Source organism: Toxoplasma gondii, chromosome VI, assembly GCF_000006565.2.
Source record: "Toxoplasma gondii ME49 chromosome VI, whole genome shotgun sequence".
NCBI classification, from domain to species: Eukaryota; Apicomplexa; class Conoidasida; order Eucoccidiorida; family Sarcocystidae; genus Toxoplasma; species Toxoplasma gondii.
The window spans coordinates 1,400,428-1,418,023 of NC_031473.1; the positions used below are offsets into that span (position 1 = coordinate 1,400,428).

Consider the following 17,596-nt stretch of genomic DNA (forward strand, 5'->3'; position numbering starts at 1 on the left):
TATATACATATATATACATATATATATATATATATATATATGCATGTATAGACCTGTTTTCGCGCATTGTGTGTTGATTCATGTCTGTGTTGATGTAAATTTGTTTTATTTTTGTGGCGGTTTTCTCTTTATTTGAATGTGAGATACTCTGCGACCACAGTGGTGGGCGACAGCCAGGCACCGACCTGGCGCGCAGAAGTTGACGAAAAGGACGGACTTGACGTCCACGGAAAGTCGCTTTCCTTTTTTCGTTTTTCAGCTTTGTAGAGCAAAAACGAGAACACTGGCTTTCTGTCACCTGCGCAAAGGAAGGGGAAGCCGAGACTTCCGTGTTGTAGCCGGTGGTGTAGGCAAAGGAACTCTGCGTTTTTTTTTTCGCTACCTCTTTGGGGATCTCTCCACTGTTCGCACGAGTCTTCTTTGCATGTTTCTTGCTGGCATTTTCGTTTCTCTTCCCCTCTCGTCAACAAGTCGAGGCGAACGAAAGGCGAATGCATTTGTCCTCTCCAGTGAAGAACCAGAAAGCTCAAAGGCCGACACCGACGCTCCTTCACCGCAAAAGAAAGATCGACCGCGTCTCCCCGCTTGTCCCCGGACGCCATCTTTCTCCAGAGGCGTCTCGCGTTTTGAATTGCAGAGAAACAGTCTGAAGAGAACAGCTTCACTCTTTTCTTGTGGCGTCCTTCGCTGTCGCGCAAACCGCGCGTATACCGGCGAGAGTGTGATGCATGCAACCGCCTGCGCGTGTGTCCAGGCCGCCGTTTTCTCTGGGTTTCTCGGGATTTCCTGTTTCTTTTCTCCCCTTCTCCTCTTTTGTCTTCCATCTTTGCTGCTCTTGCTTCCGAAAAAACGCGTGGTGGACAGAATTCATGCGCACACAATGTCGAAGCCGGCACTGCCCAGGCCGTCACTCGAGAGATTCCCCGTGAGTTTGTGCTCGCTCCTTTCTCCTCTTTTTCCTCTCTCTTCTGTCCTTCTCTCGCCTGTGACTCTCTGTCTGTCTCCTGTTTGTCTTTTATGCTTCTGAAACGACGCTTTTCGCGTTGCTCCGGCCTCTCTGGGTCGTCGGCAAACAGAGAGACGGACGACTGGCGCCAAGAGGGGCCGCCCTCTCGAGACTCGCGCGGGATATTGTATTCCTGATCGATTTCCGCCTCGCCTTTTCGAGATTTGCCTCTGTGGGAGAAGGCGAAGCTCTCAGAGGAGACGGCTCTTCTCGGAGGCGGCGAAAACCAACAGGTTCTGCGGTGACTCGCTTGTCTCTCCGACAAGCGAGGAAACGTCTTTCTTCGGTGTCGACGACTCTGCTTCTCGGACTTGTGCTTTTCTCCACTGGCCTCCAGAACTTTCCGGTTCTCAAGAGCCGTTCTTCTCGCGTCGGAGGAAGATTTTTTCACCGGACTTTCAGTCTCCTGGGAGCTTGTTCTGGGTCTCTCTTCGCCTCTTCTTGATCTCTTCTTTCTCTCCTTTCGCCTATCCTTTGTTCTTTCGTCTGCGCAGAAGAGCGCCCTCAAGAACGAACTTTTCTCCGGTTTTCGCGCTCTTCTTTGAGAAGGTTGGCTACAGAAAACTTGCTGATCTGCGTAGCGCCACTATCTCTCTCTTCAACATGCGCGGCCCTCTCGGCAGGGGAGCTGGCGGAGGCGTCGCTTCCGTAAGTCGTCTCTGTTTTTTTCCACATCTCCCCTGCCCTCTCTGTTTTGCACCTCTTCTGTCATTCCTCCTGTATCCATCCTGTCTCTTTTCTAAGTTCGACAACGTCTCCATCTTGTTTCTCTCGTCTGTTACTCCTCTTCGTCCTTCTCCGCTCTCTTTGTCTTTCCTCTCTTTCTCATGCTTGCCTCTCCGGCGCTCCAACGCCTCCGTGCAGCGCTTTCTACATCTCTCTCTGTGTCTCTGTCTCTATCTGTCTCCCTATCTCCTGTATATATCTATAGCTATCAACTTGTTTCTCTGTGGCTACATCCATGGATGTCCATCTGAACGTTGGTGTCTCTCTGGAGGTACAGCTGTCTCACTGTCTTTCAATGCGCGCGCGCGGTTTGATTTGCCGCGCATTTGCTCTCGGTCTTCTTTTTCCGGCTCAGGACGACCGCACAAGAGGCATGTCGGATTTGGGCAAATCCTTTCAGCCTGATGGACCTCCGACCCCTCCCGACACTCCGCACAGAAACTTTATTCGCGGTAAGACCTTTTTTCTGCAGTTTTCCTCTGAGAATTGAATTCGCATGTTCATTCAGAAACGCCAAAGTGTCTATGCGTGCATATCTATACAAAAATTCACACATATATGCATTTGTCTATCCACCCATATATATATATATATATATATATATATATATGCATGCATGTGTATCTCCGTTTCTGATTTATGTATACGCACATACATTCATAGTGTTATGCACATAGACACACACTGCATCAGTCTTTACAATACACAAATGCAAATGTATATGCTTTACGTACGTTTATATATATATCAGTTTGTGAGGAATGGTTCGGAGACACTGGTTCTTGACGTGATCGGTGTTAACGAACAAAGGAACATTTAAACGGTTTTGCTTTTTTCTCGCGAGATGCGCAGGAGGCGTCTTCGACCCCAGCTCTGGCCACACGAGCGTCATCCGCGAACCGCGAAAGGTACTTTTGACCATTTTTGTAAATCCACGTTCATCTTTTCTCCTGGACCTCGCTGCGTCTTTCTGATCACTCTGTGAAGAACGACTCGCCAGTTTTCCAAAGGACCTCCCCGACGCTTCCGTTCCGTTTTCGTCGAAGCAGACGCGTCGGCTCTCTCGTGTCTGTACAGACGCTTGCACACGGAGCGTCAGACCGAGAATTTTGAAGTGACTTGGCGAGTTTCTCTATAAGCCGGAATGCCGCGCGCAGACCGTTATTCTCGATTTTCGCTTTCCCAATTCAGACTCCAGGAGTCCTCGCGTCTTGCCTATATGAAGTTATAATGACGTGTTGGGTCAGTGAGCATCCGGGAGACGCAGAGTCCGGAAGATTCTGACTCACGCGGAAAGTCGAGAAATGAACTGGATACCGTCCACACGAAAGAGTCGGTTTTCTTTGCGTACGCTTCGGCGGAGATACTCTTGTGTGCGGGAGAGCTTCCTACCTCTGTCCTCTTTTTCTTGTGGCTCGACATCGATGAAACGCATTCGACAAGGATCGAGCGTACGAGACCCGACATAGAGATGCTTGTAGATTATATATAAATATCTATTTATACACACATATACACATATATATAGATATATATAGATACATACAGATATATAGACATATGTAGAGATATGTAGAGATATATAGAGATATATACATACAGACACGTGCAAATCGATAGAAACAAATGTACATATATGAATATGTCTATGCATGTATGTATGTATGCATGTATGTATGTATGTATGTACATGTCCATACTAACACAGATCAAGAGAAAGAGAGAAATAGAGAGGTAGAACGTAAGCGAGAATGCGTTGCAACGTTTCGTGTTTTTTCTTGCGTCACAGGGGTGTCGAGACAGACGGAGCGTCGTGCGAGAGTTCTCGAATTCGTTTCGTCTTCGCATTTGTTTTTTCCGCATTGCTTTTGCGCATGTTTTTTCGTTAGCCTGGAGGAAGCCTGTGGCTGCCGCCACCTGCGAGCGCCGCGAATGCAGACTCCGTCGCCGCAGCCGCTGCAGCCGCAGCCGCCGCAGCGGAGCCGGGCGCGTCGCCGTCGACCGCGAAGAAGTCGACGAAGGGAAGTCACAAGAAAGAAATCGACTCCTTCTTGGAAGGTGCGTAGACAGGCAAAGAAGGACGTAACTCGAGGAGAGCCATGTGGGGAAGGAACGAGGAGACGAGACAGGGGGAAAACGGATCGAAGAGGGGAGAACAGGCAGAGAAGACGATGGAAAAGAAGGAGATGGAGGAGAGAAGAAGGAGAACGACGCGGACAGATCGAAGACCCAAAAAAGACAGTGACGAAGAATGCGGAACGCGACGAAAGGGGAGGAGAGAGTATCAGGACAATCCGATGAACGTTTCCTGAACCGACTGCTTGCTGAGATCTTGTGGTCCCCCGCCGCGTATCGAATGCTTGAAGACGGTTTATCGTCGAAAGATCAACTCCAGTTCGCTGCTCATGTCGCAGTTCACATTTCAGAACTCGAGCCTGTGTCGGACAAGTGGATCTCTGGAGCGCCAGCCTAGAGAGCTCGGCATGCATGCGCTGGGTGCCCTTCTTCGCTTTTTGAAGGCGTTTCTTCCTCCTCACTTCAGAAGTCATGTGACTGCATATTTTTACATCAACACATGAGCATGTCTTCAAATGTCTGTCTGTGTGCAGAGATCAAGAAAAAGCAGGAACTGATCGACAAGAAGAAACAGCTATACAAACAGCTTTCCGAGACAAGAACAGGTGCGTTGGCATGCGACGTATCTTCTGCCACTAGGAGCGCGAGGAAGCCACAGCTCAGTCAATGTATCTCTCTGCCTATAGCTATCTTTCCATCTAACGATATCTCTCTATATTTATCTAAATTTATATTTATCTATCTAACCTTTCGTGGAGCGCAAATACGGAGATCTCGTTTACTGGTGCACTGTGCAAGTGAGCTGTCAGACTCTCTCCCTGTAACTCTCTCTCGACGCTGCTGCTGCGGAAGCAACAGTTTTTTTTGTCATTTCAGAAATTTGTTTGCATCTGTGGCGATGTTACTACACCTGTCTGGGGTTCGCAGAGTCTCTTCTTTGTCTCTCTTTCGTTCCTTGTCCCTCCCTCGTTCTTTGTCTATGTCTCTCTGCGTCTGTTCCTCGCTCCGCCGCTGTTTGGCTTTCTCTTTCTTTCGCTCTTACTCTCTGCGTCGATTGCTCCATCGAGAGGTTTGCGGGTCGGGGAGACAGTTGTGAGCAGACATGCAGAGATGTTGTGCATGCGTAATGCAGACAAATGCACTCTGCGGCGTAACTTCCTATTTCTTCCTTTTTTTTCAGAAGACGAGCGCATGGTATTGCGTGCTCAGCTCACCGCCATCGAGGTAAGGCTGCTATCCTGCCGTCTCCAGAGTTGCGGTTTCTCTGTTCTTCGAGTTCTCTCCCTCCTTGTACTTGACTGCTGTGGCTGTCGATCAGCTGGATTTCCAGTTCCAGCTAAACTTGCTGGACGAGCAGCAATGGCCGGTGGCAAGAATCCTTTCACACTCACTCGGCACTATGTCTAGAGGTCCTCTCACAAGCTTGTTTCCAATGCGAGCGGAGATTTGCCTCGCGAAACGAATAACGCTTCGTTTCCATCCTTCCGGCGCCCACGAACCCCCTCTTGTGTCTCCCTCTCTCTTCGTCAGTCTCTTTCTTTTTGGTCGATTCAGCTGCTCATACACATCCGAGATGCGCGCAACTACAGACACAACAATGCTTCTTTCTCTCAATATATATATATATATATATATATATTTGTATTTTTATATATTTATATATTTATATATATATATATATACGCATATATACGTCCGTATATAGATTTGCGTACATGGGGATGGATTCACTCTCCCGCTTCCCGACTCAAGTGTTCGTCAACGGGCGCAGTTGCGTAAACGTCCGTGCATGCGTAGAGACGCGTAGATCTTCAAGTGTGAATCTCATCTCTGACAGTCTCCCGCGAATGCCCGATGCAAATAGACCTCTCCATGGATGTATATTTACGTATATGTGTTTACATGCATGAATATGTATGTATATATATACATGTGTATATATATGTATATATGTATGCATATCTATATATATATATATATATATGTATCGCTGTGTATGTGTATAGGACTATGTGTGCATCAATGCAGGCACATCGGCCGGTGCATCCGGGAGTAAGCAGAAGCTCTTGGAGTGTATGTACACCCCTCGTTTGGTGCGGTGTGGGTCAACCTTTGTGTTGGTTTCTTCGGTTTGAAAGCGCCTTTGCTCACTTTGTTGATTTTTCCGCAGAATGCAACGCGCCTCCCCGGCGCACCGCCTGTTGATCTGGAGAAGGAATCCTCGACCAATCTTTATCTCGGCAACCTTTCTCCGGAAGTATGTCGAGGATCCAACTTCTTTGCATTCCGTGAAACTTCGGTTGCGTGTTTTTTCTGCTCTTTCGCGAGTCCCGGAGGCGCCTGTGCTCGCGTCTTTTCAACGTTCCCCTCTTGCTCAAGCAGACGGGCCGACCGATGCGGATTGTCTCCGTTCTTTCTAGACAAAGGACTTCTCTCGTTCCTCACAAAACACTTGGTGTTCGCCCTCTCCACACACCATCATGCGTTTTTACGAGATGCAGATACACATATATATTTATATATATATGTAAATATATATATATATATGTAAATATATATATATATATATATATACATATGTAGTAGTGTGATGTGTAGTTGTGGTACGTCTGTAGGACGGTCTGTTTCTGTTCCCGTTTGTCCAGGTGTATGTACAAAAAAAAAACTGCTTGTGTGTGCTTCGCGCGTCTTTGCGTTGAGTGTTTTCCAGTTCTTGCGCTTTCTCTTTTTTGACTTGCAGATTACCGAGGAGTTCTTGTGCCAGCAGTTCGGCAAGTATGGCAACATTACTTCCGTGAAGATCATGTATCCGAGGACAGAAGAGGAGAAGAAGAGAAATCGAAATTGCGGATTTGTCTCCTTTGAAAGCAGACCGCAAGCTGGTGCGTGCCGAAGAAGAACCGATGTTCCCGGCTCTCCGGTCTCGCGAGTCCGCCGCTTTTCTTTCTGCATTTTCAGCTGTCTGCTCACTTCCCTCCCTTCCACTTCCTTCTCGCTTGTCTGTCTCTTCTCTTTGGGTGTCCGTCCTTCGTCTTCGCTTCGCCGCCGACTGCAGGCGCGACTCCGATTCGCTGTCGTTTTCCTGTTCTCGCCTGAGCTTAGAGTCTCGTCCTCGTCGCCTCGAGACACCCAGGGGAGCCTTTTGTTTTCTCGTTTCTGCTGCAGAGGCTGCGAAGCACAACTTGGACGGGGTCTCCTTCTACGGAATGGTCATTCGAATCGGGTGAGTAGAAGACGCAGCGAGGAGAGCAACACGACCGAGAAGAGAAACAAAAGAGAGAGGGGAAGAAAGAGAAGAAATGGAAGGCGGTAGGAAGGAGAAAGAAGAGAAGAGAAGAAAACAGCGAAAAAACCGAAAGGAGAAGAAAGATACAGAGGAGACGACGACGAAAAGAAGGAGGGAAGTCGCAAGATAAGTCGAAAAAGGAGAATGAAAATGAGGAGGCGGAGAGAGAGAAGAGAACGGGATGCAGAGCAGAGGGAAAGCTTTGTTTCTTTGCGTCTTTGGGTTCAGTGTTTTTTCGCAAAATTTGAATTCCTCGAAAATCCTTTTCTTCTTTTGCGACACAGATGGGGCAAATCCGTGGGCAGGCCGGTGGTAGCTCCGTCGCCATCTCAGCTTCTTGCAGGTGAGGACGGCTGGGACTCGACAACAGCGAAGTCATGCACCCTCCACGCAAGCAAGTGTGGATCTTCAAAGTTTTCCTGTAAATGTGGACGCGATCTACACGACCGTACGACACACATCTTCCACCCCCGTCCTCCCGAGAGAAGTTTTGGCGGCACTGAGACAGAAAAAGAAACGCTTGTCGCTATGGAAAGCGCAGTCACATGCCTGCGAATGCTCGTCGACATGCCCTTCGCGTGCATGTATCGATGGACGCCTCTCTCTCTCTCTGTTTAAATTTTTGGACATCGACGTTTACAAGTCTACCTACGTACGTCTGTCTGTGCAAATCTCTCGGTGTCTGCGTCCATCTGTATTTTTCTGTATTTTTTGATCTGTGTACGCCTGTGTGTGCCGATATGTATGTATCTGCGTCTGCATCTATGTATGATTCGCGTCCATTTCTCTGTCCCTATATATATATATATATACGTATCGGTATGCATCTTCGCTTGCATCTCTGTCAGTGTCCGGCAAAGCCTGTTCCGTGTTTCCAGCGTTGCTTGGAATCGAGAAACTTTTTTCCGTGATTTGTCGACTTTCTTCCGCAGCCGGCGGAGAGGCCATGAAGGGATCGACACCCATGTCTGGCGGGCAGATGGGGTGCTTCTTCACACCGGGGAGCGGCTCAGGCGGAATGCCTGGCTACGGTTCTCCGTCGCCTGGAAGTCAGAACTCGCCTCCGAGATTCAGAGACAGAAGAGATGTAAGGAAAGAGATCGAGACGGGTGTTTCTTCTTTTCGTCATGTCGCCTTCTGCCCTTTTCCCCTTCTCCGTGAGGAAGAGTTTTTGCTGTGCTCGGAAGAGGAAGAGCGACGAGGCTCCGTCGCAGGAGGCGGGTCCTGCTCTCCACTTGCGTCGATCGCCTACAGTCACAGAAGAAAGGAATCACTCGCCCAAGCAGGACATGGAACGGAGATGCGGAGAAGAACCGGTGGATCGTCTTGGACCGCTTCTGTCTGGTCGAAATGTCTCCCGCGAGACGCGATGTCGCAAGTTCTTCCACTTTCGGAATCGCTGCATTAGGCAACCGGCTCGATGTTTTCTTGCGTGCAGGACGTCGGCATCGTGGAAGTCGTTGTACCGAAAGACAAACGCAAGCGCGTCCTCATCGACCTTCTTGCCAAATACGTCGCGGAAGTAAATGCAACATTCGTCTTTGGACCTTTCCTTCTCCCATGCTCCCTCGCTGTTCCTTCTCAGTCGCTTCCCTTTGTTCTCTCTACTCGCTTTCTGTCTCACCCACTCTGTTTCCGATTCACCTGTCGCATTCTGTGTTTTGATTCCGCCACACCCTGTTTCGGTCTCTACTCTCTGCGGAACGTTCTCTGACTTTCTGGAGTCTTCTCTTCTTTTCGTTCCCCTTCCCCGTCGCTTCGCCTCTCTGTTTTCTCGTTTCTTTTCGTCAAGCGGAGTCTCTCGGTGCCCAGCGGTACTGGCGGCCTTCGACGAAGGAAGAAGCGACGGTGTCTCCCTGTTTCCCCCTCCCCCTCCCCCGCTCTTCGTTCTGTCCGTCTCCCTATTGTCGGAGTTGTCTGTCGCTGCTTCTTCGCTGGAAGAACATGGTGTCTGCTTCCTCTTCCTGCGCTCCATCGCCTTCTCCCTCACCTCTGCGTTTGTGTCGTCTTCACTCTTCGCGCCGTCTCCCTTCCGGTTACGCTGATCGCGCGACGCGTTGACGACATGGAAATGCTTTCGCTTAGCAGGTCTCGGGGTGTCTGTGCGAAAAACTCTTTGATTTAGGAGGGACATCCCTTCGAGCAACAAATCATGGAGAAGTCGCCTCGTGGCTCGGAAGACGGTGAGAGACAGTTGCGAAAAGAAAACAGATCTTCCCTGCTCTCTCAGACGTAGTTTTTCTTGGTCAAGCAAAACGCTTCTGTCTTCAAAAGGTTCCCCCCGTCTCGCCTCGGCTGCTCCTGTGACACTTGCACGATTTTCGAGCAACAGGCTTCATCCTCTCTTGAGCCTCTCTGCTCAGCTGGATAGACAGGCCGCGAAGGCAGAGTGTAGCCAACTTCTGTGACGTCACCGTCACTATCCTCTCCCTCGATTTCGCGTCATCTCTGCTCGCTGCGTCGAGCCCCCCAGGACTTCGTTTGCCTTTGCAGTGCCAGGTTCTCGCCGGACGTATTCTCGTACCAACCATTGTCGCTGTCTCTCCTTTCGATCGCCTGTGGTCTGCTCTTCGATTTACACTCCTGCCCAGCTCCGTGTTTGCATACCCTACAAATACATATATATATGTATATATTTATGTATATATTTATGTATATATGTATGTATATATGTATGTATATATATATATGTATATATTTATGTATATATATATGTATATATATATGTGTATCTATATGTGTATCTATATATGTTTGTATGTGTGTAATCTGGATTGACGCAAGCTTGTATTTACGTCTATCCGCAGACAGAAGTATTTTTGGATGTTGCTGCATGTGAAGTTCCGTGTGCCGCGCATGTAGTTGCTTCCTGTTTCTGTGAACTATTCAGGGAAATTCGACTTTCTTTACGACCATGACTCTCCGGATAACATCTACTACAGGTGAGACCTGCGATAAACGGAACATGCGACGCAGCTGCTTGCTTTTTTGTGCGACAGAGTCGCACTCAGGCAACGTCTTCCAAACGCATGCACTCTTCTTTCGACCGTTTCTGCAGATGGAGAGTCTTCGCCTTCTCCCAGGGAGACACGCTGCGCTCTTGGCGAACGGAGCCTTTCCACATTTTTCTGGGCGGACGAAAGTGGAAGCCTCCTTCCGAAAAATTCTTCCAGGAAAGGTCCGTGGAAACCGAATCTTCGAAACATGTACATCTCTTCTTCCACGTGCAAAATTATATATATATATATGTATATATATGTATATGTATATACATATATATATGTAGTTACGTATACACTTTTACTGTAAGTGCCTGTGTACGTTTGCTTAGAACTGTACATATACATGTGCATGCGTTTATCCGTAACTGCAAATGAACATCCACTTCTTTTTTTAATAAATACTTTACATAGGAAATGGAAAAGCACACGCGCATGCCAGAGGGCGTCGCTGTTCGTTCGACGTTTTACACTTGCTTTGCATTTCAAGACTCGGCTGACAGAAGCGACGAGAAGAGGCTTTGCTCTGCATGCAGTTTCCCTGCCTTTGCCTTCGTTTCGAGAAGCAGTGCACTCTCCAGTTTTTTCCTTCTCGTTCGACTCCTCAGACCGTAAACTGCATGCGACCGTCGAGACCGCAATTTGTTCTTCTGTTTTTCTGTCTCTGCTTGCGCGCATTTGGCCACCGGCCCATTGGAGGCGAAAGAAGCCGCCAAGTGCCTGCGCGTCTGCGGTCGTGAAGTGATAAGATGGACTGGGCAACGTCGTTTCTTCTGTCCTCCCTTTTCTTTTCTTTTTTCTGCTTTTTAACCTTTTCACTGAGAGAGCCGCATTTTTTCGTCCTCTCTCCCTCCGTCCGTGTCTCGCAGGAGTCGACACAAAGTGGAGAGGAAAGACGACTCGTGAGTTCAGAAACAAGACTCTCAACTGCATGCGTCCACTATAGATGCGTTCACAGAAAAGTCCCGTAGAGGCAGGCGCTTTTTCCGGGCTTCGCATGCAGTGTGATCCCACACGAAACGAGGAAGAAACAAAAGGGGGAATTTTTTAGCGCAGCGAAGGCGGTATTCGCTGTAGAAGTATAACCGACTGAACTCTCGTGTCTTTCTCCTAGACGAGACAGATCGTTCTACATGCGGTGAAGAGAGGCGAGCATGAAAGACACTCGCGAGTCCCCGTCCGTCTGGAATTCTTGGATCTTTTTTCTTCTCTGACCTCCGACCGCGCTCGCGCAAACTTGTCGACGGAATGTTCTTTCTCCTTCCGCAGCCACAGCGCAGCCAAAGGAGGAGAGCACCTGGGCTCTGAAGATCGAGACACTCTCGAAGAGCACTTGCGAGACATCACTCGACAGAGGTAACGACGACGTCTTCCAGGAAACGATTCAGCAGACAATGGCATGCTCTCGATTCAACAGGAAACAGTTCTCTTCACGGGACCTAAACAATCGTTTACTTCTGCATTCTAAAAATAAATGTGCTTTCGCACACAAATACATATATATATATATATATGTATATATATGCATGTGTATGTATGTATATATGTGTATACCTATTTATGTGGATATATATATATATATATATCTGTATGTGTGAATATGCGTGTATGCATAGACGTATTTATGTGAACATCTCTGTCACTCTCTCCGTCTATTTACGTACATGAATATACAAACGGTGTTCAGGGTCTGTGAGGAGATGAGCTTTTTTTTGGAAAGGCTGCAGTTTCGCTGTGTTTTCAGCGCGTTGACGGTCTCTGTGTTGGTGCCTGTGGTGTGGTGTCTGCAGAGAGTCGGTGAAAAACGCCATGGTTTTCTGCATGAGTCACGCGAACTGTTCGGCGGAGATTGCGCTCTGTCTGTACGAAGCTCTGACGCTGGCGGAAACGAATCTCGACTCCAAACTTGCTCGTCTCTATCTCCTCTCGGACATCCTTTTCAACTCTTCTGCGCCGACGCCTTCGGCCTGGTCGTATCGCGCCAGCCTCGAAAAGTACCTGCCAAGAATCTTTCTTCACTGGACGCAAAGTAAGTTGACCAGCGTGTATTTCCAACTCAACAGGCACACCCGTACATATATCTGCACATATGTTTGGGGATAGAGATAGGTACTTGCCCACAGCTTCATGTCGTCCCCTCTAAACAGGCGTACGTATACAAATGTGCATCAGTGTACGTACACACACATATATATACATATATATTAATATGAATATAGGAATGCATATATATACCTATATATATGTACATGTATACATTCGTATATATATATATATATACGTGCATGGATTTCTAAGTAGAACTTCTATATACATGAGGGTAGATCCGAGTTTTGTGACTTTTCTTAGCCTGTTGAAAGGGGGAACGAGTTCGCAGGGTGAGACTTCTCCAGCGCGAGAGGAGTGAACTCACAAAGACGCAGGACGCACGAGAGGCCAAGGCCGACACGCAGATAAAGTGAGGATGGATTTCGTTCGTTTTCCTCCGTTTTTTCAGTGTTTTGCGGCAACTCGACAGAGAGAGAATCCGAACAGAAAGACGCGGCGAACGGGGAGGCCGAGGAAGAGATACGCCGCAGAGAACGGAAACAAAAATATCAAATTCGGCGTCTCCTCAAGCGTCTCCTGCGGATCTGGACGGGATGGGCCGTCTATTCACCCGCGTTTCTCCAAGTGCGGAGACAGACGGATGAGGAGGAGAAATGCTCCGAAAAAACTTGTTCTAGAGAAAAGGATTCTCCGGGAGAAAGGACCTCAAATACTGCTTCTGTGTTTCGATATCGAGCGCCGCTGCTCCGGATTCGCTTCTCGTGCACCACCGTCGAAAGATTGACATTCATAGCCCACAAAAAAAGACTGAAGGGCTGCAGGCTACCAGAGCGGTCTGACTTGCGAGCGCCTCACTCGTCAGCGTCGCTTCCGAGACAGCTCTATGAAACGCATATCTCATCGGCAAACAGAGAAACGCGCGAATCTATGACCTTACCATACACATATATATACATATATATATATATATGCTTCTACATAGGCATTTACTTAGGGCACCATACATGCACATATACTGACACCTAAGTATATATACATATATACGTAGATGCATTGAAACGTATATATATATATATATATTTATATATATTTATATGTATGTAGTTGTCTGATTTGTCTCGTGCATGTGCTGGTGTTTTTTCTTTCCGTTTTCTGTTTCGGCTTTTCGTTTTTTTGCCAGGGCTTGGAGGCCTCGCTCTTCTCGGCGGACTTCCCTGCGCAGCTCGCAGAGGCGCCGGAGGAGGCGGGACCCCCCGCAGAAGCTGCTGAGCTTGTCGACGACGATGTGGATGGACAACCGATCGCCGCTGCAGAAGCTTGCCTTTTGGCGAAGTATCCTCTCCAACTTAGGGAGCAGATTCATGTGAGAGCCGCAGAACGTTTTCTGCACCTTCTCGCTCTTCGTCGTGTCGCGTTTTCTCTCCTCTGGGGCGTTCGTTGTCTTCTCCTGCTTGCGCGTCCTCTCCCGTCCGCTTCTCCCTCCCGGCATGTTGTCCGGCGCTTCTCTCGCTTTGCTCGTGGACGCCGCGGCCGTGCGTCACCCTTCGCTCGCTTGAATCTCTGCGTTTGGCTCGGCTTCGCTGTGTCGGCGTTCTCTTCTCTGTTCGCAGCAATGGTGCCGCCTCGACCGATCCGAGTTAGAGAAACTTTGTCTGCAGCGGGGTGTCGCAGCTCGCGGAGGCGGCGGCTCTGCAGGCTGCGCGATCGACCGCCTCGCATGCAGCGAATATTACTTGCAGCTGAAGACCGAGGTACGTTGTCGCTCTTCGATCTGCCTGTCTCGCACACCCGTCGTCCTTGTCCACTCCCTCATCCTCCTGTTGGCTTGGCGTCTCCTTTCCTCAAACGGTTCACGATGCAAACGCACCTCTCTGTTCACCGACCTCAATCTGTGAATTCGTCCGTCTCTTTCGATCACCTCTCCGTATCGATCTCCATCTCCATATCTATATACGTCTATATCTACCTATCTACCTATCTATCTACCTATCTATCTACCTATTGCTATCTATCTATCGCTTTCTATGTATTTATGTCTGTCTGTGTCTACCTATATAGCTATCTGTGTATGTATCTCAGTTTATCCCTGTCTGCCAGTACATGTCTGTGTGTGTAAACAACGTTCCAGTTGTCCACTCGCGGTCGGGTGCGTCTCCCTGTGCGTCGCCATGCTTTTTCTTCGGGATCGGCATGCACGAAGGTGTGGAGAATGTTCGACGTTTCAGGCCGAAGACGCGCCGCTGCAGCTGTCGTCGATGGGGCAGGCGGCTGCGTTGCGAGCCGCGGCGGGAGACGCGGACGCGCTGAGCACCTTCTGGTCGTCGTCGCTCGCGCCTCTGGGCTCGAAGGCGTTTGCGGAGGGAGGCGGAGGAGAGGCGGGGCAAGACGCGCTCGCCGAAGGTCCGAGCGGCGAGCGCGGCGTAGCGGAAGAGACGCCGGGGACGCTCGACCGCCGCGACAGCGATCGCGGCGACTCGGAGAAGGAGGAGGTGAAGAGCGACTCCTCGGATGACATCTTCGACCTCCCCGAGGAAGAAGAGAAGAGCTTCGAGGACGAGAGAGACAAGGAGACAGAGAAGGAAAGTGAAAAAGAGGAGAAACGGGCGGCGATGGACCGGATGAAGATGCGCCAAGTCGAACTGCAAGTCACGCAGCTCCAAGTGGAACTCGAGAAGAAAGGTCCGGAAAAAAGAGATACGTGGAAAGCCGTCCAGGAAAGCTTCAGTCGCTCCGCAGAGTGGAAGCCCCACAACCGCGCGCCTCACAACGTCATTTCTGCACCAGCTGTTGCATTTTTCACAGACTCTACAAGAGGAAACGGAAGAGCGAGAAGCGGGAGACTCCGAAATCTGCCGCCCATAGTCCCGTTTCTCTCTGCGCCTCAACTCAGTGTTGAGATGGTCGAAGGATGGGGAACAAAGGAGGCATTCGGCAGTGTGCAGGGGATGTCGATCTGTGACAAGAAAGTGGATGTTGAGTGAATGCCGGGGCGGCTTCAAAAAAAAAGAGAACAACATGTACACTTGGAAGTCGAGTTAGTCCTTCAAAAGGAGGCTTCTTCTGAATGTCTCGCTCTTTTAGACACTCAGTGGTTCGTCCTCAATGGCAGAGGTGGAGGGAGAGTTCTAGACCGCTTTTCTTCGCGGCCCCGGCGATAAGTCCGCGTCCAAATTGGTTTTGCATGCACGCCAGCTGCATGCGTTGTTGCAGAGACCTGGGTATTTTGATTTTCTGCTTTTTCCCCTTTTGTGTTCGCTTCCGTGTCTGCGTGAGTCGTCTGGACGTTGCGTATGTTTTGAGGTGACGTTTGTGTTGAGAAGCCAGTGGTTTCTGAGAAAATACAGTATTTTCCGCGCAAGGCATGTTTGGAGATTGAGTAGATTTCAGGAAAGCCGCTCGAGAGACTCTTTCCACCGGCCTCCTCTGAGGCACACAAGAGTGAGATCCCGCGCAGAGGGGCTGTGCATGCGTCTCTGCTTCTCCGCTCGGAAAGCGGGAGAGAAGAAGAAACGTTTGGTGTGTCTGCGACAAAAAATCGCGGATTCGCTTCGTCTCTGCATGCAGGCTTCGAAAAGGACGTAATCGAGGTGAAGTGCGACCAACTGCGACAGGAACTGATCAGCGTAAGACAAAGAACAAGGACTGAGAGGAGAAGGAGAAGAGCCTCGTGACACACAGGAAATGCATGCGAAAGAACAAGGAGAATCGCGAATCACAGAGACAGGACCGAGCGTAAACCGAGACAGGAGCAGGACAAGAGGAGCACCGATGTGAAAAGGAACAGGACTCAAGGAACAGGACTCAAAGGGAGAGCGAAGAGAGGGTGGCGATGAGAGGCAACCCCAGAGACAGAAGTTCTGTCTTCTTTCTGACTTCGCTCCCCCTGTCGCCATGCAGGCAGCATGCCCAGCTCCATTCCACACACTTTCTACCATACCAGAGATGTTTAATATTTTTTTAAATTTTTGTTATACATATATAGATAGATATGAATATTGATAGATATGAATATATATATATATATATATATATATATATAGATAGATAGATAGATGTAGATAGCTCTTTCTGTCGTCATCGAGATTTATCGATCTGTCTGGATCGTTTCTTCTCGCTCGCTGTGTCTCGCGTTTCCTCCTTTGTTGGCTTACCTGTAGCTTTTTCTGTGCATGCACACAAGAACCGTTCTAATTGTATTTATATATATATATATATATATATATGTATATGCATGTATATAGAGAGTGACTTACGTCTACCTGCTTCGTTCTCTCCGTCCGAGTTTTCATGCCGTTCTGCGTATGTATCTGTATTGTCCGTTTCTAGCCAAAAAAGGATATAATGTAAAATGTATATGTGTGCACATCATGTACACGTCAAGTGGTACCAATATAGTAGCGGGAGTGATGTTTTTCGATTAAGGAGGGGAGTGGAGTCAAGACTTTCAGAAGAAAGACGGTTCTTCGGAGGCTTTCGGAAACCTCTGCCCGTCTGTGTCTCGCCGTACGCTTCGTCTCCGTCTGTGGTAGCGTTTTTTTGCTGCATGCAAAGGGGTCTGCTTTCTTCGATTTCCGCTTGACAGGAAATTCAAAAAGAAGTCCAGAAAGAAGCTGCACAGGCGGATCAGGCGCATTCGTCGGAGAAAAGCGACGCGAAGGAAAAGTCTGATCGCAAAGGCGCCACCAGTGTAAGTCCGCGCTTTTCCGTGCTTTCGGCATGCCAGAAGAGGCGATGAAAAGAATACCAACAAGGCCTCGTCTCAGCATGTCCCTATCCCCTACCGTAGCTAGATCCGAAACCCCTGTACACAAAACTTCTATTTATGCAGATATCTATTCAATACAAATATATCCATACACATCTATATGTAAAAATATATATATATATATATATATGCGTTTCTTCTCGTTTCTCTCCCATTCTGTCTCTGTGTGTATGTACACCTTTCTGATTGTATCTACATGTGCGTGTATATGTATAATATAAATGTGGAGTACATGGGTATATTTTTATATGCTTACATATACATATTCATGATGGTAAGGTGTCTGATGACAGAGAGGAACATCTGCGGGTTCACTGCGCGCTCTCGTGTTTGAAGGAAGCTGAGAAAAAGAAGCAAGCGATGTTGCTTCCCCCTTGACAGCTATCGAATATTCACGGAGAGGCGCATGCGCTGATACATGCAGATCTGTTCATGCGGATGCGTTTTGCGTCTTTCGCCTGTAAGGTCGTTCGTTTCGGACTTTTGTTGAACGATCTTCTTTCTCGTTTTTGTGATGTGCGTCTTTTCAGCGGAAGAGGCAAGTTCCTTTCGACTTCTTTCTCGCTTTTCTCATTCCCTGTTTCTTCTTCTCCGAGCTTTCGTCTTTCGTTTCTTGCCCAGACAACAGCTTTGCCGCAGTGCACCTCACTTTCGCGTTTGAATCCCGTAGACACCTTCTGTGTCTTGAT

At 48.6% G+C, this 17,596-nt stretch overlaps 1 protein-coding gene across 1 annotated transcript; it reads left to right on the forward strand.

Moving 5' to 3' along the window:
- Nucleotides 1–1,609: 1,609 nt before the first annotated feature.
- On the forward strand, nt 1,610–15,123 carry TGME49_240710 (RNA recognition motif-containing protein; the record flags this gene model as incomplete). Its single annotated transcript, XM_018780612.1, has 23 exons — nt 1,610–1,654; nt 2,088–2,184; nt 2,585–2,640; nt 3,622–3,790; nt 4,342–4,413; nt 4,989–5,032; nt 5,979–6,065; nt 6,549–6,690; nt 6,974–7,031; nt 7,379–7,437; nt 8,027–8,181; nt 8,533–8,616; nt 9,220–9,277; nt 9,985–10,036; nt 10,153–10,272; nt 10,963–10,995; nt 11,363–11,449; nt 11,884–12,122; nt 12,591–12,766; nt 13,323–13,505; nt 13,753–13,893; nt 14,368–14,821; nt 14,945–15,123. The coding sequence occupies 23 exons, from the start codon at nt 1,610–1,612 to the stop codon at nt 15,121–15,123; spliced, it is 2,790 nt and encodes a 929-aa protein (XP_018637605.1).
- Between the last annotated feature and the right edge of the window lie 2,473 nt (nt 15,124–17,596).